The 25,155-nt window shown below is 40.6% G+C and overlaps 1 protein-coding gene across 1 annotated transcript; it reads left to right on the top strand.

Annotated features, from left to right (window-relative positions):
• The first annotated feature begins 202 nt into the window (after positions 1-202).
• LOC134347522 (T-cell surface antigen CD2-like) lies at positions 203-23,171 on the top strand. Its single transcript, XM_063049862.1, has 6 exons — positions 203-1,063; positions 8,662-8,767; positions 8,874-9,191; positions 13,200-13,463; positions 18,797-18,915; positions 21,048-23,171. The coding sequence occupies exons 2-6, from the start codon at positions 8,710-8,712 to the stop codon at positions 21,057-21,059; spliced, it is 771 nt and encodes a 256-aa protein (XP_062905932.1). The 5' UTR covers positions 203-1,063; positions 8,662-8,709; the 3' UTR covers positions 21,060-23,171.
• Positions 23,172-25,155: the final 1,984 nt, after the last annotated feature.

Raw genomic sequence — 25,155 nt, 5'->3', positions numbered from 1 at the left:
CTAATCTTTAATCATTATACTGTGTTCATTTTACTTATTTTGTATCTGGAATTTCAACTTCCTCTTTTTCAAATATATCACCACCTATTATCATAGAGACTTGGCAAGTTCTCAGAATCAGGTTTAATATTATGAAACTTTGTTGCCTTTGCAGCAGTAATACAATGCAAAGCATAATAATAGGAAAATATGAATTACAGTGTATAAATATATGTAACCAGGTGACAGTTGAATATTATTTGTTTATTGTTAAAGTGCACTCAAAGTCTCAGAAAGGCGGCGTCCATTATTAAGGACCTCCAGCACCCAGGGCATGCCCTTTTCTCTCTGTTACCATCAGGTAGGAGGTACAGAAGCCTGAAGGCACACACTCAGCGATTCAGGAACAGCTTCTTCCCCTCTGCCATCCAATTCCTAAATGTACATTGAACCCTTGAACACGACCTCACTTTTTAAATACATATTATTTCTGTGTTTGCACAATTTTTAATCTATTCAATATAAGTATACTGTGATTGATTTATTTATTATTATTTTTACTCTTATTGCATTGCATTGAACTGCTGCTGCAAAGTTAATAAATGTCACGTCACATGACATGCTGGTGCTAATAAACCTGATTCTGATTTGTGTATTCACCTTGGTAATACTAAAATAACCGGCTGCCCGTGCCTTTAAGAGAAAACGGTGATGTCATTTTACATGTGGAGTAGAACAAAGAGTTCTAGAGGGACGACATTGGAATGTTTTTCCCAGGTTTGGTGAGGAAAGGTTGACAATATTTGATAACATCCATGGAAGTTGGTTTGTACTTGTTTGTAATAGCCTAATTGTAAAGCCCTTAATCAACCTATTGGCATAGTCTTTTTAGTAATTCAACTACAAGGCAATATATTGTAAAAGTTTTTGTAAAAGTTTGTCTTTCTTTATTGTTTCATGACCAAATGTGTATGTAACAGAGCAATGTGAATGTGTTCACGTAGTGTGAGCGAGGAGAGCTCATTTCAAGGTAAACACGAGAAAATTTCAAAGTGTTCGGAAGTTAAGCACGTGTGTGCCAAATGTGAGTATATCTCTTAGTTAAGATGAAATGTATTTATCCATATTTTCGATTATGTGTACCGGGTTGGTGGGATTCTTACATTATTTGTATTGTTTCTTAGAATTGCCACTACCATATGGTTTTGTATATGTTGTTTTATTTTTTTTCCATACTGCATGCGTAACAAGGATCTGGTCCGAAGTTGAGCTGAGAGTGTAACAGCGTGAACTGTATTTTTTAAAATTTGTTTTGTTATTTTTATTTTGATACCTTCTTTCTGCAATAAAACATCTAAAACAGATAAAGGAATTTAAGACCCGAAAAAGTATTTGTTGTTCTGCGTGTGTATTTTTTCCCAGGCTACAAAATATATTAAATAGCTAAATTAAATAAGTAGTGCAAAAATAGAAATAAAAAAGTAGTGAGGTAGTGTTCATGGGTTCAATGCCCACTCAGAAATCGAATGGTATCCGCCCTGCTCTGCTGGGGGAGAAGCTGACAGCGATGCAGGTGGATGCTTCCCTGGTGTCATGGATTCTTGATTACCTGACTGGCAGACCACAGTACGTGTGCTTGCAACATTGTGTGTCCGACAGAGTGATCAGCAGCACTGGGGCTCCACAGGGGACTGTCTTGTCTCCCTTTCTCTTCACCATTTACATCTCGGACTTCAACTACTGCACAGAGTCTTGTCATCTTCAGAAGTTTTCGGATGACTCTGCCATAGTTGGATGCATCAGCAAGGGAGATGAGGCTGAGAACAGGGCTATGGTAGGAAACTTTGTCACATGGTGTGAGCAGAATTATCTGCAGCTTAATGTGAAAAAGACTAAGGAGCTGGTGGTAGACCTGAGGAGAGCTAAGGTACCGGTGACCCCTGTTTCCATCCAGGGGGTCAGTGTGGACATGGTGGAGGATTACAAATACCTGGGGACACGAATTGACAATTGGTCAAAGAACACTGAGGCTGTCTACAAGAAGGGTCAGAGCCGTCTCTATTTCCTGAGGAGACTGAGGTCCTTTAACATCTGCCGGACGATGCTGAGGATGTTCTATGAGTCTGTGGTGGCCAGTGCTATCATGTTTGCTGTTGTGTGCTGGGGCAGCAGGCTGAGGGTAGCAGACAGCAACAGAATCAACAAACTCATTTGTAAGGCCAGTGTGTTGTGGGGATGGAACTGGACTCTCTCACGGAGGTGTCTGAAAAGAGGATGCTGTCCAAGTTGCATGCCATCTTGGTCAATGTCTCCCATCCACTACATAATGTACTGGGTGGGCACAGGAGTACATTCAGCCAGAGACTCATTCCACCAAGATGCAACACAGAGCGTCATAGGAAGTCATTCCTGCCTGTGGCCATCAAACTTTACAACTCCTCCCTTGGAGGGTCAGACATCCTGAGCCAATAGGCTGGTCCTGGACTTATTTCATAATTTACATATTACTGTTTAACTATTTATTATTTATGGTGCAACTGTAACAAAGACCAATTTCCCCCGGGATCAATAAAGTATGACTATGACTATGACTATGGAAGAAGCTGTTCCTGAATTGTTGAGTATGTGCCTTCCTGCTTCTGTATCTCCTTCCTGATGGTAGCAATAAGAACAAGGCATGACCTGGGTGATAGTCCTTAATGATGGATGCCACCTTTTAGAAGCATCGCTCCTTGAAGATGTCCTGGATATTATGGAGACTAGTGCCCATGATGGAACTGACTAAATTTACGACTCTGTGCAGCTGGTTTCAGGCCTGTGCAGTATCCCTCTCCCATGATGCAATCAGTTAGAATGTCCGCCGTGGTACACCTGTAGAAATTTGCGAGTGTTTTTGGTGACGTACGAGATCTCCACAAACTTCAAATGCTGCCGTGCCTTTTTCGCTGCATCCCTATGTTGGGTCCAGATTGGACCCTCAGAGATGTCAACACCCAGCAACTTGGAATTGCTCACTCCTTTCACTTCTGATCCCTCTATGAGGACTGGTGTGTGTTCCCTCATCTTAACCTTTCCAAAGTCCACAATCTGTTTTTTGGTTTTACTGACACTGAGTGCAAGGTTGTTGCTGTGACATCACCAACTAGCTGATGTATCTCGTCACTATCTGAGATTCTGCCATCAATGGTTGTATCAACTGAAAATGTATAGATGGGATTTGCCTAGTCACACAATCATGGGTGTAGAGCAGTAGGCACACTTCCCTGAGGTGCACCAGTGTTGATTATCAGCAAGGTGGAGATCCTCACAGATTATGGTCTACCGGTTAGGAAGTCGAGGATTCAGTTGCAGAGAGCCCAGGTTCTGCAGCATTTTGATCAGAACTGTAGGAATGATTGTGCTAAACGCTGAGTTGGAATCAATACCATAAACAACTTTCTGACATAGGCATTTATATTGTCCAGGTGATCCAAGGTTGTGTGAAGAGCCAATGATAGAAACATAGAAGCATAGAAAATAGGTGCAGGAGTAGGCCATTCGGCCCTTCGAGCCTGCACCGCCATTTATTATGATCATGGCTGATCATCCAACTCAGAACCCAGCCTTCCCTCCATACCCCCTGACCCCTGTAGCCACAAGGGCCATATCTAACTCCCTCTTAAACATAGCCAATGAACTGGCCTCAACAGTTTGCTGTGGCAGAGAATTCCACAGATTCACCACTCTCTGTGTGAAGAAGTTTTTCCACCATAGGTATCCACCATAGGTCTGTTGATGATGGGTAAACTGTAGTGGGTCCAGGTGCTTTCTGAGACAGGAGTTAATTCTAGCCATAAGCAACCTCTCATCATCGTAGATGTGAGTGCTACTAGACAATAGTTGTTAAGGCAGCTCACACTGCTCATCTTGGCATTGGTATAATTGTTGCCCTTTTGAAGCGGGGGGATCTTCTGCCTGTAGCAACGAGAGAATGAAAATGTCTTTGAACACTCCCGCCAGTTGGTTAGCACAGGTTTTCAGAGACCTTCCAGATTCTCCATTGAGGCCTGTGGCCTTGTGAGGGTTCACCCTCTTGAAAGACAGCCTGATGTTGGCCTCTGAGGGTAGAAGTCATAGGATCATTGGGTGCTTCAGGGATCTTCATAGCTGTAGTTTTATTCTCCCTGTCAAAGTGAGCATAAAAGGAGTTGAACTTCTCTGAGAGTAAAGCATCGCTGCCATTCATGGTGTTAGGTTTCACTTTGTAGGAAGTAATGGCCTGCAAACCCTGCCAGAGCTGATGTGTATCCGATTTCCCCTCCAACCTCATTCAGAATTGTTCCTTAGCTCTTGAAATGGCCCTCTGTAAGTCATACCCGGTTTTCCTGTACAGAGCTGCATCATCAGACTTGAATGCCACAGATGTAGTCCCCAACAGACTATGAAACTCCTGGCTCATCCACAACTTTTAATCTTGGTGTATACTGTAAGTTCTCCAAAGCACAGAAGGCACAGACCTTGAGCAATATGTTTCATCTGTCACTGGCTACATCTGTAAGTGTGTTGCTACATCAAGAGTGTTCATCCTATGGCTCAACCAGAAGCCCTGGCTGAACACAGAGGTGCACTCCCTACTAAAAGTCTGGGACACTACCTTCAAATCTGGAGACAGCACGGTTTCAGAGCAGCCAGGGCAAACCTCATCCTAGGCATCAAGAAGGCAATGATCACCTACGCACAAACGATTCAGGAACACCTGTTGCTAATGATCCCCAGCGTGTGTGGCTGGGCATCAAGGACATTACTGACCATGCAAGGGCAAACAGGGTCAGCTGAATCAGTGACATCTTCCTCCTTCACACTCGAAACAACTTTTATGCGTGCTGTGAGTCATGCAACATAACACCAGCCACGAAAGCTACACCCCTCTTGGGTGAGCAGCCACCATCTTTAACAGCAGGAGACGTGAGAAGCACTCTGCAGGGTGTCAACCTGCCGTAAAGCTGACAGGCTAGACAACATCACAGGCCAAGTACTCAGGGAGTGTGCACACCAGTTCACTGATGTCTTCACAGATATTGTCAACATTTCACTCATCCAGGCTATTGTCCCCACATGCTTCAAACCAGTCACCATCATTCCTGTACCAAATAACTACGCCTTCAGAACTAAGCAACCATCGCTCAACGATACTGATGTCAATCAACATGAAGTGCTACCCTGGACACTCAACAATGTACTAACGAACAGAAACACTCTACAACAGCTGCTATTGCATCTGTCATGCACCTGGCCCTGACACACCTAGAAAATGAGGACACCTATGCCAGAATGCTGTGTCTAGATTTCAGTTCGGCATTCAACACTGTTGTCCCATAGACGTTGTGGACAAACTGCTACTCCTGGGTTTAAGTACACCACTGTGCAACTGGGTGTTGGACTTCCTAATGAACTGACCTCGGATAGTCAGGATGTCAACCACACCTCCCTCCCCATCATCCTTAACACAAGTGCCCCCCAAGGCTGTGTGCTAAGCCCATCTCTCTACACTGTTCTCACATATGACTGCACAGCCAAACACCCAAAAAATCACATTGCCAAGTTCACCGACAACACAACGGTGGTGGGACTCATTCCCAACAATGACGAAATGGCATACAGAGAATAGGAGGAAGAGCTAGAGGCCTACTGCCAGGCAAATAACCTCTTCCTCATTGTTAACAAGACAAAAGGAGATGGTTGTCGACTTCAGGAGAACTCGCACCACTCACTCCCCTCTTTACATCAATGGCACAACTGTGGAAACTATGAAACAGTTCAATCTCCTGGGAGTGCACATCTCGCAAAACCTGTCATGGTCCCAGAACTCATTCTACCAATCAGGAAAGCTCACCAATGCCTCTGTTTTCTGATGAGGCTGAAGAGAGCTCGACTATGCATATCTGTACTTAACTTCCTTCCACATATGCGCAGGAAAGAGAATCCAAACATGTTGCATCACTACATCGTGTGGAAACTGTGCTGTGGCAGACGGGAAGGATCTACAACAAGTAGTCAAAACTGTCCAATACATCACTGGTGCCAGCCTGCCTGCCATCAAGAATATGTTTGCAGAAAGGTGTGTTTTTTGGATCTGGAGTAACATTTATTTAATTCTCCTCCACACTCTTGAATCTTGAGTTATGGAGAAAGGTTGGCGGGTCGGGTGATTGCACAGCCTTTTTCCCAGGGTTAGGGAATCAAGTACCAGGTTTAAGGTGAGGTGGGGAGATACACCAGGGACCTGAGAGCAACTGCTACAGAAATTATTGCATTTTGCACCATGTATGTTGTTTTCACCTGTTGGTCTGAATTTGGCCATTTCTATTCTATATTGCTCATTCCAATCATCCTGTGGGCTTTCAATGACCTCTTTCTCATATATAGTTCATCAAAATGAATTTCCAACTAATGCTCTGGATGTCTTTTTCTAGATGGAGGACATTTCTTTCTCATTTACTCAAATTACCATTTAACATAGTTGTGACATTGTAGCAACGTAGGAACATAAAGTCACAAGGACTAGAAACTGAAATAGGCTGGTCAGCCTTTCATGCCTACATGAAACTTATTAAGATCCTAGCTGTTCATCACCCTCAATGTCATTTTCCTGCATTAGACCCTTTGTGTATACACTGAGCGAATAAACCTCTTTTAGCTTCTTAGCCAGTAAATTCTAAACATTCTCTAGCTTCTTGAGTGAAAGCATTTAATTTCCTTTCATCTTCTTTCTGCTTGACTGATTCATTTTTGAGATTGTGACACCCTTCTTTCAGTCTGGGTGAACATCAACTCTACATCCACTGTGTTAAGCCCCTTAAGGATTTTATACATTTCAATAAGACCACATTTCATTTTAATTGAGAGCTGGTTAGCCTAATCTCTCTTTATGCAATAAACCGAGCATCCTACAAATGTAGTGAATTTTCACTCCTTTCTCCTAAGGCATGTACATCAATCCTTAGCCAGGGAGACAAGATCTTAAATAGTATTCCAGAAATGGGACTACTGGGATCCTATAGAATTAGAGCCAGAGGTCTCTATCTTGTACTCAAGTGCTTGAACCGTGTACGTTCCCTGACATGTCTTTGCCTCTCATTTTACTGCAGTTGGCAAATGAAGATTTCAAGTTTGGTTCTGGATAACTAAGCAGACTTGCGTGTCTGTGGCACTCTCTCAGATTTGCCTCTACCTCAAGCCATTGTTCCAGGCTAGACTCTCAGATTCCACATGTAATCTAATCTTTGATGACAGAATCCTGTAAATCTGCAAAACTATAGTTACTATATCTACTAATACTCTCTGCAACTTTAAGAAAATACTGGAAGATCCTTTCTGGTCAAGATTGCATGTAAAGCACTGTTTCAGGTCCTTGTTGCTTTTCTTACATAGGATGCTCTGAGCTTGAAATTCACTTAATATATTACCTGGAGTATTCTGTGCAGTTTTGGTCCCCTAATCTGAGGAAAGACATCCTTGCCATAGAGGGAGTACAAAGAAGGTTCACCAGATTGATTCCTGGGATGGCAGGACTTTCATATGATGAAAGACTGGATTGACTAGGCTTATACTCTCTGGAATTTAGAAGATTGAGGGGGGATCTTATTGAAACATATAAAATCCTAAAGGGATTGGACAGGCTAGATGCAGGAAGATTGTTCCCGACGTTGGGGAAGTCCAGAACGAGGGGTCACAGTCTGAGGATAAAGGGGAAGCCTTTTAGACCGAGATTAGAAAAAACTTCTTCACACAGAGAGTGGTGAATCTGTGGAATTCTCTGCCACAGGAAACAGTTGAGGCCAGTTCATTGGCTATATTTAAGAGGGAGTTAGATATGGCCCTTGTGGCTAAAGGGATCAGGGGGTATGGGGGGAAGGCTGGTACAGGGCTCTGAGTTGGATGATCAGCCATGATCATACTGAATGGCAGTACAGGCTCGAAGGGCCGAATGGCCTACTCCTGCACCTATTTTCTATGTTTCTATGTTTCCATATCCTATAATATCTTATTCAAGAATTTATGGTATGGTACAATTATTTCCCATTTGTTACTAATGACTAATTTATTAATCTGCTAAGGGTTATCTGTCACTATCAGCTAGGTGCATTGTGTGAACTCCTTCCATTCTTTGGAAAAATTACTTCCTGGGAAATGCAGTAGTTTGGGCAGATGAACTGAATCAAATAATCACTGCCTCTCTGCATATATCCATGTACTATCTCAATTGTGAAGGATCACATCTAGCATTCAGTATTCTGATACGTGCCTAGAGCAAACTTTTCATAGGTTCATTAACCAACATCTTTGATACCAGATATTTGTGGATGCTGTTTGACCTTTGATTTTGTAAGGAACATCACTGCATTCAGATCATCTGGAAAAATAATTTAAAGTTTAGAAAGATCACATCTTGAATCATTGCAGAGACACGGTGGCAGTTCTGTGGATATTCTTTCCAGCTGAAACTATTTTAGACAATATTTATGTGGAGATCTTGAGATTAAGATTGCTTTTCCTTCAAAATATGCTATGCTAACCTCTAATTAGAGCAAATCTGGTGTCAGAATACAAATTGACCCTTGTTTGTTATTCCACCCTTCCTTCCTGTCAAATTCCTGAGAAACTTCCCAGTGTTCTTACATTTGTTGTACTTTTTCCCTTAAGATCGCTAACCAAGACTGGGTGCTGACCAGACAGTTAAAATCTGTCAGGATGGTTTCCAATGGGATATTTTCACTATTTAGCTTCTTTCTGTTGATGGCTGTGTCTGGTAAGATAAACTGACCTGGAAGTTCTTTATAGATAAAAAAGAATGTTTCATATATGTTTCATAATTATTTTAAAATCAGTAGCTTTCATTTTCTTTTCTTTTGCAGAATGGTATCTTACAGAAAGCAATAACTGTGAGGTGAATGTTGATAGAGAACTTGGGGATTCAGTTCTGTTAGACGTTCCCAATCTAAACTCCAGTACCAATCATTCTGTTCGTTGGTTTAAAGGACAGCACCAGATCGCACGATACAAAAATGCTCCTAAGTTGTATGGTGAATCTCAGAGGAGAGTAAACATTTTTCAAAATGGTTCTCTGAGCATTATCTCCACATCAAAATCTGATGAAGGAAAATACACAGTGAACGTATTTGACGAAAAGGGAATACAGGCATTAAGTCAAGACATTATATTACGTTTATTTGGTAAGTCTATGTCTTTTAAACTTTACTTAATTGAACCCATTCTAAAATTCTGAATAGTTCCCTTAGGTAAAAGAATTGCTTCATTATGTGCACGAATTATGATATGGAAATTAAGTTAAGGTGTTATAATTTGGTGCTCCTGTGATAAAACCAAGTTCTGAAATTCAGGAAGTGCCTTAAGAATGGGAACATAATTCATGATATTTGACTGTTGCTGCATTTTGCCCTTCCGAATATTGGATAAGGCCATAACACATCACAGCAGAATCAGGCCATTGAGTCTGGTCTGCTATGAATTTCATCATGGTTTACTTATGATCCTTCTCAACCCCATTCTCCTGCTTTCTCTCTGTAACCTTTGGTGCCCTTACTAATCAAAAACCTATCAACCTCCGATTCAAATATACCCAGTGACTTGGCCTCCACGACTAAGGATAAAGTGGAGTTGATGTTCAGCATTAATACAGAGGAGTATTGTTATGCTCGTTTCTAAGGCTTTAAACAAAAAGGAATTCCACACTATCTGTAGATATTTCTCACATTATACAGGTTGACAGGATTATTTTCTCACTGACATTGTATTAATCCTTAAATATTAATGACGGAGCTGAGTGAGGCGTTAGGCATTAAAACACTCCACCAAGATAACAGGAAAGAACCGTACAATTGGAAATCTCTCGGTCTTGGGTGGTATTGGAAAGCCATCCATTTTATTCCAACTTGATTTTTTTCTGCTACTATTGATTTAGACCCGGCTGGTGGCATAGTGCCGGACTTCGTGACGATAGGTCCCGAGTTCAAATCCAGCCGGCTCCCCTGCACACTTTCCATCTGTGCTGAGTTACGAGCTGGTGATCTCTTTGGAAACTCACCCAGCAGAAGGCAGTGGCTTCTGCTGTAACTTGCCTCTTACGCAGTTCCCCACTACGTCGGAGAGGCGTGGAGGGAAATCACCTGCTAACCGGAGAAACTCTGGATGCGATATACCTTTCCTTTCCTATTAATTTAGTTCCAAGGGCTCTTGTTAAGAAGGAACTTCTAATTACCTAAAAGTGGACAGGAACAGAAACCCAATTTTGTATCCCAGACCCATCAATGTGAGAAGTTTAGTGGAACTTAGACAAAGGGCCAAGCTGCATAAAGAGTTATTAATAGGATGTGGACATTATGATGTTGTCACGTACCCCGTGACGGGGATAAAGAACCAGCAGAAATAGAAAACACTTTGGAGTCTCGTATTGCTATAAACTAATAATATTTATTAGTAACTACGCCATACAGTAATATAAATGTAGATAAATCAGACAGGTTAGCAATGATTATATATAAAAGTAAGTGTGGAATATATATGTATGAAAAAACCAAGCTTCTTTAAGTCTAGGGGTAAAAAGATACAGTCTTACGATGTTGAATAAAGTTCAGTTCGTGGTATTTAGTTGAGTAGTGATGGAGAGAGAGAGAGAGAGAGAGAGAGAGAGAGAGAGAGAGAGAGAGAGAGAGAGAGAGAGAGAGAGAGAGAGAGAGAGAGAGAGAGAGAGAGAGAGAGAGAGAGAGAGAGAGAGAGAGAGAGAGAGAGAGAGAGTGAGAGAGAGAGAGAGGGAGAGAGAGAGAGAGAGAGAGAGAGAGAGAGAGAGAGAGAGAGAGTGAGTTGAGTCTTCAGGTGAGTTGATGCCGTCGATCTTCTCGTTGTCCTCCGAAATCCGTTACAAGTCACCGACTGTGACTTTAACCGGGGGACCGGTCTTCTGTGGTGGAGCTATCACCCGGGCGAGGATAGACAATAGACAATTCCCCACCAGTCAACCCCTTCTTCACCGATGGAATAGCAATTTGGATTGATCCGCCTGATCGATCCTCCAAAACCCACTTTCTCTGTGGGCACAACAATGCTCATTCGGTGTCCAGATCATGTGCCCTGAGGTCTGTATCATCTGACCTCCTATTTATTTCACCAGGCTGAGCATCACCCGTCACTCAAAGAGTCCCTCCTTCCTTTGTCTGTAAAGGAGTGCACAAGCAGGCCACAAGCCCTAGAAGAAATATCAACAATCTGCCTTTGGTCACCATAGCAACCTTCGAGCTGCTCGGTGCTGTCTCCAACTCCAAACTCAGTAAAAATCCAAAGTTACTTCCAATGCCTTAAAGTGATAGTCCAACTGTTAATCTTCGTCTCTCTCTCTCTCTTTTCCAAAAGCAACTTATCGGTGGTAAATAACTCTGTCTCTCTCTCTCGGTCTCTCTTCAATCAGTTAATAGGGGCACTCCTGGATCCCCTCACAATGTCAATATAAATGACAACAGATTAATCGGTGATATATCATGCAAAATAAGGAGACTACAGGTTAGAATTTTTGGTATGCCTTTAACTGTGTGTTAAAGCCGTGCTGCATGGACGGCCTATGCCAACTTGACAGGCGGACCTCAGCCTGTGATATTCTACTGTGCACAACTCTGAAGGCATCATGCAAGTTGGAATAGCCCTGTCATACACAAATACAGATAGTGTGCTTTCCTTCATATCACTGCGCACAGTGGAGATGATGGAGCAAAACTGCTGCAGATGGTTTGTCATAGAGTAGGCAAAAGATGATCAATAGTACAAAGAGAGGAGTTTGCACTAGTGGGTAAAAGACTGGAGAGGGAGTGCCAGGAAGTTAGAAGAAGAGCCTCTTTTGTTTTTTTTTGGTGTGGGACAGCCAAATGACGAAGTACAAGATTCACATTTGGCAGTTATAATCAGTGGACAGTCCTAAACTGCTGTCATTTTTTCCCAGAGGCCAGAAAATGCAGGGCCACAGATTTAAAGCTTAGGTGTTTTTGATTCAGTAGTAACATGTTTTTGCAAGTCCCTTCAATATAGAAGCAAATGTCCCAAGATGTTTCCAAAAAGCTAATGAAATAAGCTGGCTATATCAGGAGAGTTAACCAAAAGCTCAATTAAAGAAATATGTTTAAGGAAGAGGAAGACTGAACAATAAACAATCACTGACAGGTATTCCAAAGCCAGTTGTTGTGTTAGGAAAAAGAGTTATTAAGTAAACATGACGAAGTGTTGGATTGGAAAAACTTATGGGGAAATTCTTACAGAATTATTTGCCATGCCAATCAGGGACTTGTGCTTAAATTACTTTGTGACTGTATTGTGCTTATCACAACTATATGTGCTGTGTGATATAATAACTGTATGTGCTGTGTGTGATTCTGTGTACTGTGTTTTGCACCTTGGCCACAGAGGAATGATGTTTTGTTTGGCTCTATACAAGTGTATGGTTGAATGACAATAAACTTGAACTTGAAATATGGAAAGGCAAGGCCATGAAGGAATTTATAATACCATGTCCAATTTCTAGATTTTTGAAAGATAAAGACCTCAGTGAAGGAAATAAAAAAAAGTATGTCTATTAAATTCATAGATGTTATTGGGATAGAGTTAAATGTTATATATAAACTTAAAACAGGCATTAAACTGAAAAAAGTACTAAACCAAATATTGCTTGTTGGAACTTTTTTGTCAGGAACGATACTGAATACTTTGTTGATCAAGGCCATTTAGATTGTTGAATTATATGGTTTATATAGGAAAACCAGTTGTAGAAATAAATAATGTGGGCTTTTTAAACTGTGAAAGGCATGCATGAAGTGTGATAAAACATGAACTTAGAAAGGTAGCTCATAAATAGCAAGTGTATGCAGAATCAGATTTATTATTACTGTCATGAAATTTGTCATTTTGCCTTTGCAGTACAGTGCAAAGACAAAGTTATTGTAAGTTATGAAATAAATAAGTGTTACATAATAAGGAACAATGAAGTAGTGTTCATGGGTTCATGAATTGTTGAGAAATCTATATTCTTATAATGTAAAGGTATAGATGAATTTCCCAGTCTGATGTCATTCCCAGTACTGTAATGGAATACTGATTATTGCAAAAATTTAAAACCAAGTCTTATTCTATAATTGCACAAAAATGAAGTTGGATAATATTTTCAAACTTTTATTTCCTTTTAGAGAAACTTTCAACACCAATAATGGAAGTCGATTGTGTAAATGAGCAAAACATGTATATATCATGCGAAGTTCATAAAGGAATACCAGTTTCATTCTACTTGAATGACCAACCGTTGACTAAGCATAACACTTCATTTTCAAATGGTGGGAAAAAAGCTACACTGAAGAACTTCACCTCATTTTACAACAATAGAACATTCTTCTGTAAGGTTGAGAACCCAATCAGTGAAAGGCAATCAACTCCAAGCCAACTCCACTGTGCAGGCAAGTGCAAATCAACGTTGAATAATGTACCTGTGGAAAATTTAAAACAAATAAGCCTATTTAAATTGAATTTAAATCAGTAATGAGAAATTAGGGTCATCAGTGGCAATGAGAATAAATACCTTCTTTGAAATTGAAGGCTAGCAATTAAAACCAACTCACATCTGAAAACTACAGTGGCATAATGGTTAGCACAATTGCTTTACAGTGTCAGTGGTCACTGTCTGGGGTTCAATTCCCCCTGCTGCCTGTAAGTAGTTTGTACATTCTCCCTGTGACCATGTGGGTTTCTCCCGGCTGCTCCAGTTTCCTCCCACATTCCAAAGACACGGTTCGGGAGGGTGAGTTGTGGGTGTGCTGTGTTGTCGTCGGAAGTGTGACAACAGCTGGGGGCTGCCCAGCAGTCCTCACTGATTTGATGCAAACAACGCATTTCATTGTCTGTTTAGATGTGATGTACATGTGTCAAATAAAGCTGATCTTTAAAAATAATCTCAAGATATTGGCTTTGTGCAAGAAATGGTGGCAGAACAAGTGTATTGGAAGTTATGCAGGAAATACTGAATTGTGAAACAGTTTTTCATTTGTTAATCTAGATTTTTCATGCAGAAGTTATTATGCCAAAAATTCTCAATTTTGCTGTTATTGTCTCATTAGCAACCCAATAACAGCTGAATGTGCACTGTGAGAAGTACAGACAGAGTCCATAAAGGGGAGGCTGGTTTCTGTGACGAGCTGAGCTGTGCCCACAGCTCACTACAGTTTCTCTCAGTAGCAGGCAGAGTAGTTGCCATACCAAGCCAAGATGCATCTGGACAGAGTGCTTTCTGTGGTGCCAAAGATAAAAAATTAGTGAAGCTCAAAGGGAACATGGCAAATTTCTTTCACCTCCTGAGGAGAGGCACTGGTGAGCTTTCTTGACAATGGCCTCTATGTAGTTGGACCATGACAAGCAGTTGGTGATCTTCACTCATAGGAACTTAAAGTTCTCAGCCTCAGGACCATTGATGCAAACAGGAGCAGGTTCACATCCCCCTTCCTAAAGCCAATGACCAGCTTGTCTGTTTTGCTGCCGTGCAGAGAAAGGTTGCTGCCACCTAGGGTCTCTTATCTCCTCCCTGTACTCCAACTCATCGTTATTTGAGATGCAGCTCACTACAATGGTATCTTCTGCAAACTTGTAAATGAAGTTAGAGCAGAATCTGTCCACGTAGTCATCAGAGTATAGAAAGTGAAGTAGAGGGCTGAGGACTCGGCCTTGTTTGACACCAGTGTTGAGGATAAGAGTGACAAAGGTGTCACTGTCTATCCTTGCTGTCGGTCAGGAAGTCACAGATACAGTTGGAAAGGGTCCCAAGTCTCCATTTCTCCCTATTTGATGATGAATAAAAAGGGGGAGGGGGTGACTTTGCAAAAGTCGATTGCTGGTAAAGTTGTGCTTTCTAGTATTTAAGTCTGGGCAGAAGCAGGTTACTTGTACAGCAATGCCATTTTCTCTTGGAGTTCTTGCTATTTGGGAAATACTTTTATGTCCTTCCCATTATCTCTCCCATATGGATAACTTTGAAAACAAGTCTTTTACTTGTTCGGTGTATCTGTGGATAGTTGAGAGTAGCTCAGTTGATTGTTGTCATCAAACCTGAGTACAATGATGTGTGGCATGACGTCACCTTTCAAGTGATTTCAAAGGAATGAGATATCCTTTGTAATAGAGGTCCAAGAAAACCTGGCTGGCCTAATGAAAACTGATCTTAAGGATCAGAAAGCAATAGGATAACCTAAGTAATATCTTCTTCAATTATGCTGTTATGGCTTTTGTGAATCTGATAATGCATGGCACAGCATCCTATGTTTGTAGGCAAACTGCAGTTTATGTAGATCGAAAAAGGAAGATATAGAAAAATCAACCGGCAAAACCCACAAAAATCCAGATTTTCTTCTTTGGTTATGTTGTGAGATTCCAAAAATATTCATTTTAGGCTCAAAGAATTGGCAAACTAAATATTTAGCTCAAATATTTAGAAATTATCCCAAATGTGACCAGCCACATTTTATTTAATTCAGTATATACCTCCTTTGTACTTATTTTTCTGAAGAAAGATATTGTATATATAAATAGAAAATACCAGATCTATTCACAGACATCAATGGCTGCTGTCGTATTGTCAGAATTCGAATGCTGATATGGAAGGATTTTGTACTTGGCTATCCCTGATTCTTCTAAAAGCTGTTGACGCCTTCTAAAAGCTGTTGACGCCTTCTAAAATCTGCATAAACTGACTTGGGCATTTTTGTGATAATCTGTAAAATAACATAGAAATGCAGATGTATTCTGTGGATTCCCCTGTTGTTGATGTTTACCAGAGATATTTTTTTCAGAAAATCCCCTTATCTCGATCAGGTGCTTTTTACATTAATGGCCAAACGGGTGTAATGTGAAGGTGGAGAAACAAATGAACTGAAAAACGTTCTAGCTACAAACGAATAAGCACAAACCCATGATGAAACCTGAAAGCAAAAGTGAATTTCGAGAGAAATACTGGAGCGTAATGCAGTGATAAACTCCTTTGCTAATCTCCATAAATTATAGATTTTCCAGAATGGTTTGGCATGTGTTATCAGATAAGCAAAGTTTACACTAATGTATAATTGAAGAAGAAATTGTTTAGAATACCTTACTGCCTTGTAGATCTGACAATCAGCAGTTATAGGGCCAGCTAGACTCCCTTGGGAGTTAAAAAGGATGTTGACTCATATCTTTGGAAACTTTTGAGAGGTATGTTTTACCGCTACATGAAGGTTTTAGGCAATGCCTGTTTAATCTCCACCTTGATTTTAGAAGCACCCTGTATGGAAAAATAGGTACTGTTAATTTTAAATGTTATTATATAGGAAAGTTGTAAGATTGACTAAAATGACAGCCAGCTTAGAAGAGTTGATACGACTATATCATTGAGTATGCCAGACAGATTGGTAGTTTTTTTTCTTCCCTGCTTGCTTCTGGCTTCCAATTTTTAGAACCATCTTAAAGGCAAGACTTGACTTTTTTCCTGTCCAATAGGTAAGTATTAATCTTGATATTGAAGTAAGAGTTCTCCAGTAGCAAATGGAAGACCTTCCCTGAACTTGTTTAAAGTGGATATTCCAAGCCATTACATTTTGAGTTATAGATTCACAGAATCAAACAGCACAGAAACATTTTATTCGATCCACTGTCTGCATCAATCATCAAATGCTTAATTACACTCATCTCATTTAATTCTCCCGACATTCCCTTCAACCTCCCCCACTCCCCTACAGACTAGAGACAACTTTCAATGCCCAATTAATCCACCAGCTCTTATGTGTACTTTCAGTGGCTTCTGATTATCCAATACTAGAGGGAATTTTCCCATCTCACTTTCCATTTTCTTTTGTCACGTACCCTGTGACAGGTTAAAGATCCAGCAGAAATAGAAAACACTTCGGAATCCAGTATTGCTATTAACTAATGGTATTTATTAGTAACTATGCAATACAGTAACATAAATGCAGATATATAAAACAGGTTAGCAATGATTTTATATATATATATAATGTGTGTGTGTGTGTGTGTGTGTGTGTGTAAATATATGAAAACCAAGCTTCTTCAAGTCTAGGGGTAAATAGATAGTCTTACAATGATGAGTAAAGTTCAGTTCAGTTTATGGTATTGGGTTGAGTAGTGAAAGAGAGAGAGGGAGAGAGGGAGAGATTTGAGTCTTCAGGTGAACTGACACCGTCAATCTTCCCGTTGTCCTCCAAAATCCTTTAGAAGTCACCGACTGTGACCACAACAAAGGGGACCATTCTTCTGTGGTGGAATTATCAACCCAGGCGAGGGTTGGACACACGAATAACTCCCCACCGGTCACACTCTTTTCACACTGCAAGAGCCACTGATCGATCCTCCAAAACCCACCTTTTCTGTGGGCACAACAATGCTCATTCAGTGTCCAAAACCATGTGTCTGTAGGTCTAATAGCTGACCTTCTATTTATCTCGCCATGCTGAACACCAGTTGTCCATCAAGCAGCTCCTCTCTTCTCTCTCTGTAGGAACTTAGAAGCTGCCAGTGTCCTTGCAAAGTGTAAACAAGCTGCAGCAAAACCATAACACCATCTCAAAGCAGTCTTCGCCTCTCTCTTAATAACAAGGTGTCTGGAGTTGAACAGCTCTCTCTCTCTTTTTCAAAAGTACAGTTCATAGGGGTAATTCAGGACCCCGTCACACTTTAAACACATGAAGAACCCAAAAGAAACTCATTTATTCACAGGGAGAACATGCAAAGGTGATATTGGAAGTGAGGATTGAAGACAGGTCACTGGAGTTCTGAGGCAGCAGTTCCTACAGTTTTGCCACTCTGTTGCCATGACACAGTTTCACAACACCGACCACCTTTCAATGGATTATTCACACAAAGTGAATTATTGAATAAAAATGTATGGATTAATAAATAAGTTATTTTTCAAATTCAATAGCCAAGAATTTCCTTAAAATGATTTATACATACCTATTGCACAATTTTAAAACATGTCTTTATCTGAAATGAATGGAATGGTGGTTGATGCATTTAAAATGAAAATTAAGGTATTTTAAAAAAATCAAATTTGAGTTCTTTGTTCTTTTCACCGCTGGATTTCTGAGAGCTTCTTTCTTCAGAAACATAGAAGTGTATGGAACAGAAATGGACTTTTGATCCATCTCAACCTCCTTGATTGTGATGCATATCTATACTAATCCCATTTGTCCACATTAGGCTGTATCCCTCTACTTCTCTCCTATTCAAGTACCTATACAAATGTCTTTGGAGTTGGAGTTGTATCTGCCTCTACCACCTTGTTTAGCAGCTTTTTCCAGATAACCACCACCTTCTGTATGTAAAAAAAAACTTACCTCTCAGATCTTCTTTAAATTCCTCCTTTTACTATACTTTAAACATGTGTCTTCTAGATTCCTCTGACACAGGGAAAATAGTCTATCAATCCAGTTACTGGTGTTCATCTTTTCTAGATCTCTAAGCCTCCTAAGTTCCAGTAAGAATAAACCCAACCTATCCAATCTCATTTTATATTACAGCTCTACATTCCAGGCAACATCCTAGTGAATGCCTTCTGCACTCTCCCTATTGTTATCACATCCTTTCTGTGATGATCACATATGTACCTAATATTCTAAGCAACAGTTTGTATGGCTAGGAAGGGAGAAGGCATTTCATTGATATTTCAATGATAAGTCATTTATGGCTTTACACAGTATGTATTTGAATTCATGTGTCTCATCGTTCTGAAGTCTCTTTACTTCTTTATGTATAGCTTCAATGCCAGCTTATCTCTACGTTATCTTCATCGCATTGGGAGTGATTGCACTGGTTATTTTTTTTAGACTACTTTATTGCTGCATCAGTAAAAGGAACAACTGCAATTTAAAGAAGGTGAGTTTATGATTAAGTTTTAAAACTATGGAGTCGAAATTAAGCGTAATGTAATGCTTGAACATTTCAAACATAAAATGAATTTGGACAGTTACAATTGATATCTTGGTGGGGATGAGCCTTAAAAAAACAAGATGTTAATAAATTGTCACTCAATGTATTGACAATGGGTTGTTTTTAATATATATGACTTGGGCCAATGATAATTTTTGCTCAGTAAGTTTTGTAGAATATGCATATGCTGTTTTGACTTTTATTTGAACATTTGAACCTTGATCAATATGACCACCTAATTATAGCTCTGGTACATGGCTGACCTCTGACCCTGCCTCAGCTGATATTGTTGGTTATCTTTACACTTTCCATTGTTCTACTAGCCAGACATTTAGAATGGGATTTCTCATATGTCTTGCCTTTGGTCCTCCTTTTGCATCTTCTTAGGTGTCTTTCCAGATTGAAGGTGACTTGCTTCATCTCTGGTTCAGTGGGTTCTAATAAGGCCAATGTGAGAACTATAGATTCTTCCATACATGGGTGGGTTCCTTGTGTGGTGGTGTGTTCTTTCTGTCACTTAGTTCTGAGGGCTCTGAATGGCCTTAGCATTCCCAATAGTATTCTGAATGCTCCTTCTGCACTTTGAACTGTCATGGATCAGGGGCTCCCAGGAGCCAGTGAAAATGTTGCACTTCTTTAATCATTTACATATAATAAAACCCATATTCACAAGCTCCTGTCTGATACACTAGCTCCTGATTATCATTTTTGGGTGAAGTTCCTTCACAGTCTGAATGGCTATAAATTTAATTAAGGCTTTATTTTTTTCGGACCACCTGACCGAAGACTGAATTTAAGCACTATAAATCACTTTGGTGATCTACACACAAAAGCGCACTAGAGAAACTCAATGGGTCTGGCTGCATCTGTAGAGGGAAATAGGTTTTCTTTGTTTTTGTTTCAGACTTCCAGCACCTGCAGTCTCTTGTGACTTCAGAGATCGGTTATGGGTAAAATGGTGGCATTTACGCAGCTGGACCAGGCCCTTCCACATGATCCAAATATGATTATTTCCTCACAGTACTGGGTACCAATGACATCAGTAGCCTTACATTGTGCATTTTGACACCATGCAAGATTAAATAGGTCACTCTGGACCAGAAAACAATAATTATAGGCCAGTTAAAAACATAAAGTGTACAACAGGCTGTATTCTTCATAAACAGTAGGTGCCATTCAAAGAGCCATTCAACTGACAAGTAAGTACTTGATAAGGTAGTTATAAATCTCCTGGGATCTGCTCATACACATTGCAAAGTTTAAGTCCATACTCAAAATGATAATGTAAATATTAAGAAAATATGTAATGTTTGGCTCAGTGTTTATTGTACAGGTGGCTAGATGTGACAGCAAACAGCAGGAGGAGACACAGAAGGGCATAGTTGTGAAGACCTGCTCCCTCACAGGTGCCCGGTTCCCAATGGTGATAGTTGCTTTAAGGGCCAACAGTCTTTTCTTGGTGCAGCAATTCCAATAAAACTGCTCCCATTCGAACTCATGAAGTTCATGACTTAGCCACTGTTTTGTGATTTCAAACAAACACACAAACACAGATACTGTGTCACACTTGTATTATTTCCACAAGAGAATATACAGTGATAAAAATACTTTTATTCCCTGGGTTGATCATTTTTACCTCAGTATGGAACAGGCAAAGCCAAACCCAAGCTCAATTGTGGCATTTTTAGAAGATGTGATTGTCACAGTGGTGTAACCATCCTTCCAAGTCTACAAATCCCTGCGAGCCTGCTGGGGAAGTTGAAACCCAGTGTGTGCAGGTCCAAGTCCGTGTACACTGGAGGCCTGTCCTGGGATTAATGGACGTGGGTAGGAGGGAGGAATAGGGCTTGATTTTTCTTACTTGTGTCCAATGTTGTAATGTCAAGCTTTGGAGGCATGCTATGTTGGCAGCAGAATGTTGACGATCCTTGTGGGCTACCCTCGGGTGTGTTGGTTAGAAACACAAATAAAGCATTTCACTCTTATGTTTTCATGGACACAAGACAAATAAACTTGGATCTTTAATCATGAATCTTAATCTTGTAACAAAAATTTTATTTTACCTGCTTTTTTTACAGCTGAGAATCTGAAGACTATCATTAGAAGTAATGAAAATAAAATTGGAACAATGCAACAAGGAGAACAGCAAAGCAATGAATCATTTGAATGTGAAACAACCAACAAGGTTTTGAAGTACTTGGCTGGCTGCCACCCATTCTTTGCAAAATTAATCACAGACAATAATTGAAAGCATGTTCTTTACAAATGAATAGTAATTTTTCTCACTAAAAATTGATCCTTTTTTCACGCCGCCAAAATAATGCACTTGCCAGGCCTATGCTAGCTTGTAAAAGCACAATGTGTGTGTATGGGGGGGCACCTGTTAGTCTCGCGAGACCACGGATCTGCGCCTGGATGTATACTATCAATCTCTCGCGTGAGTGAGAGTGAGTGACATCACCTCCTTAAATGATCTTGGATCAGCTTAACTGATCTGAGGACAGCAATGGCTGTCCAATGAACTAATAAGTAGAAGTGTAGAGTGGATCTGACAGAGTTTATAACTTTATTGCGTGGGTGCTATGGTAATTGGGGGCGCTGTTTCACTAGATCACTGGAGAAACAAGCTGTATTCAAAACTATACAGAGAAAGCAAAGCAGCTGCAATTTGTATTTGAAATTTCAGTTAATTTCTTGGTGGTGCTACGCTGGTGCTATTGCAATTTCTGCTGGGGCTATAGCCCCAGCTAGCACCACCTTAGCGCTGCCCCTGGTGATTTAAGAGACAAATTAAAATCTTTGCATACTGTACATCATCATGATTTCATTATTGCAGAAATTGTTGAAGTTATTGAAGACTTTCTATGAGGGCGTGTCAATACATTTCCTTGAGATGACTTCACTGATGTCTATTGCCTGATTTTATTTTGCATCCATTTTGTTGCTGCTCCAGCCTCAAGTCAAATGTTTCCTTCTCCTTTTCCCCTTCTCTTGATCATTATTAGATCTTCTTTTCCCCCTTCAAATCAACCAGTTGTCCCTCTTATAACACAAACACGAGGAAATCTGCAGATGCTGGAAATCTGACGAAGAGTCTTGGCCCAAAACGTCGACTGTACCTCTTGCTATAGATGCTGCCTGGCCTGCTGCGTTCACCAGCATTTTTCACGTGTGTTGCTTGTCCCTCTTATCATTTCTCTTGATTGTCAGCTTTGCTCCTCCCAGCTGCTATCCCAACCATCACCACTTTGCTATTTTCCCTGCTATTGCTCAGTTTCGGATCCTATTATGCTAAACTCAGTTCTACCTTCTTTGTTCTTATTGGCATTCTCTTAAAATCACATAGTTACATTCTTTGCTGCAAACTTACAACCAGCAGCCTCATATTTTCTCTCCACACATCAACCACCATCAACAAATCACTACCCCCTAGGATTCTGCATGTAGATTTACTCACTGTCTCTAGATTTACATATCGAATACTGGATCACTTATCAGCAAGTACTTGCCATCCATGGCCAGGAGGATGATTCCACTGCTGTAATAATTTTTATGAAAACTTGGGTTGTGGATTGTGACATCTTTCCATTTATCACAGACTTGACAGCATCTTGAGTACATCTACCATAAGTTACTAGCGTAGTGGTGTACACTTGTCGCACAATATACTTCCACTTCTCTATACTGAGAATAACTTGCCTGGTTCCACTTTCTTCCTTTATCCTGCAGAGATTTCCAAGATACAGTATATCATTCTGAATTTCACACTGAAGTATACTTCCTTTTTCCATTGCACTCCCTCTTTATTTAGAAAGTTCCTATTATCGATTTAATTCTCCATTTGAAATTACTTCTACCCCATTTCCTGCTCTCAATTATAAATGCAAGGTGTCACTTAAATCCACTGACACTCACAAAATGCTGGAGGAACTCAGCAGGCCAGGCAGCATTTATGGAAAAGAGTACAGTTGACATTTTGGGCAGAGACCCTTCTGCAGGACTGGAGAAATAAAGATCAGGAGTAGATTTAAAAGATGGGGGAAGGGTTGAGAGAAACACAAGGTGAAAGGTGAAACCAGGAGTGGGAAGGGATGAAGTAAAGAGTTGAGAATTTAATTGGTGAAACTGGGCTGGAGAAGGGAGCATGTAACAGGAGAGAATACAGGACCATGGAAGAAAGAAAAGTGGGGGGGGGAGCACCAGAGGGAGGCAATGGGCAGGTAAGGAGATCAGGTGAGCAAGGGAAAAGGGAATGGGGTATGGTGAAGGAGGAAGGGGGGGGTTGTGGGTGTTGCTTGGATTTCCAGCACCTGCAATTTTTCTCATTTGTGACTTAAATCAACTGTATCTCTTTCAAAATCTACCCATTCTCTCTTTTCTCAGACTAATCCACCACTGAGATTTTCCTTATTCTGGACACCTTACTTCTGCTACCTTGCTATCTCACATTACGTTGAACAGGTCTCGGGGGGGGGTGAGGGAACAGGGGAAGAGATGGGTGATTCCTCTATTCCAGATACAGATGCATCAGTACCTGTAGGAAGAGGAGTTACTTAGGGGGAGTACTAAAACCATCACACCCATAGGTGAACGTCTTTTTGAAGACAGTATTATTCTCCATGTTTCCTTGTCAGTTGACTCATTCAGAAAGAGTAGCAATTTGCTTGTGTTAGCAAACCGATTGGAAGTGTTAGATTCCAGTGACAATGGCTGTGCTTGGTATTTCCATCATAGCCTTGACTTTTGCTGCAACTGGTTTGAACTGATCTTTGATGATGTAATGAACCGTGAAGGACACCTTCAGCTGGTATTTTAGCTTCTGCAATTTCTCTCTGCATCTGCTCAGTTATAATCTCTCTCTCTCTCTCTCTTTTTTCAACAGTCTGTCTTCCAAAGAATAAATTCATTCTGAAATAAGAAATTCTGCAGATGCTGGGAATCCATGCAACACGCACAAGATGCTGGAGGAACTCAGCAGGCCAGGCAGCATCTAAGGGAAAGAGTACAGCCAATGTTTCGGGCTGAAACTCTTCAGAAGGACTGAGGGGTCTTGGCCCGAAACGTCGACTGTTTTCTCTTCCATAGATGCTGCCTGGCCTGTTGAGTTCCTCCAGCATTTTGCGTGTGTTGATTAAGTAAATTCATTCTGATCTTTGCAACAAAAAAACCTTCAAGCCCCCGAGCCCCTATTCCAGCCTTAAATGAAACTCTTGGGGTACATCATCAATCGGCAAAGACAGTCTCAGCCACCAGTCACCAGTCACCTGGGGGGGGGGGGGAGGATGGTAATTGAAGTTATTTTGAAACAAACTCATTGTCAATCTCTACATGGCAGTTGATACAATGATGGTTTTTGCTGTAGTCCGATGTTTTGTTTTCTTTATTGGATAATCATTCCATTTAGTCACTTTTCCAAAACATACTGTATGGTATCAAACAGATTTTCTGCTGGTCTGGCTTTTACACACATCAAGCTTGATACCCACAGCAGGAGTGTCTAGCCATGTGATGACCTCTGACTTCATCAGGTTTTCAAACTCAGCATTCAGTTTGCCTGTGAGAGCTATTATTGGAGCAAATCTTGAAGCATGTACTTACAGCGGCTTCTGATTATCCAGTACTAGAAGGTATTTTCCCATCTCACTTTCCATTTTATTTAAACACATCTGCAAATTAACCCAGCAGTTGCTACTTACTGACTCAGAACTTGCAACCACAGAAGCCTGCAATTTTATTATGTTCTCTGTCTACAACATTAGTTCCATTTGCTCTGGACCAAAAGACCACCAACGAATGGCAGCTTGTTTTTGACTAGTGGTACTATAGCTCTGTGGTAGCGTATTTTTAGCCCTTGTTTTGTGCCTTCAATATCCCTTGCAAATTTCTTGCCAATTACATGTAGTACAAATGCCCCCTCTTCCTTCTACTTGTGTAGTAAAAGGGATCTGCTTTGAAACTTTGGCCTCCTGTGCTCTTCTGTGTTCAATGTCCCAACATTTACCTTTAAAACATAGAAAACCTACAGCACAATACAGGCCCTGCGGCCCACAAAGTTGTGCCGAACTTGTCCCTACCCTAGAGCCTACTCCGGGCTGCTCTGTGGTTCAGATCTAAAAAGGATGCATTTTGGTTCAGTATGTTGCTTGCTTCTATTGTTTGCATGATTTGTTTTTTTTTCCTCTTTCT

The sequence above is a fragment of the Mobula hypostoma genome, chromosome 6, assembly GCF_963921235.1.
Source record: "Mobula hypostoma chromosome 6, sMobHyp1.1, whole genome shotgun sequence".
NCBI lineage: Eukaryota > Metazoa > Chordata > Chondrichthyes > Myliobatiformes > Myliobatidae > Mobula > Mobula hypostoma.
Note: the sequence above shows the minus strand (reverse complement) of the source record. Positions and strands in the feature narration are given on the sequence as shown.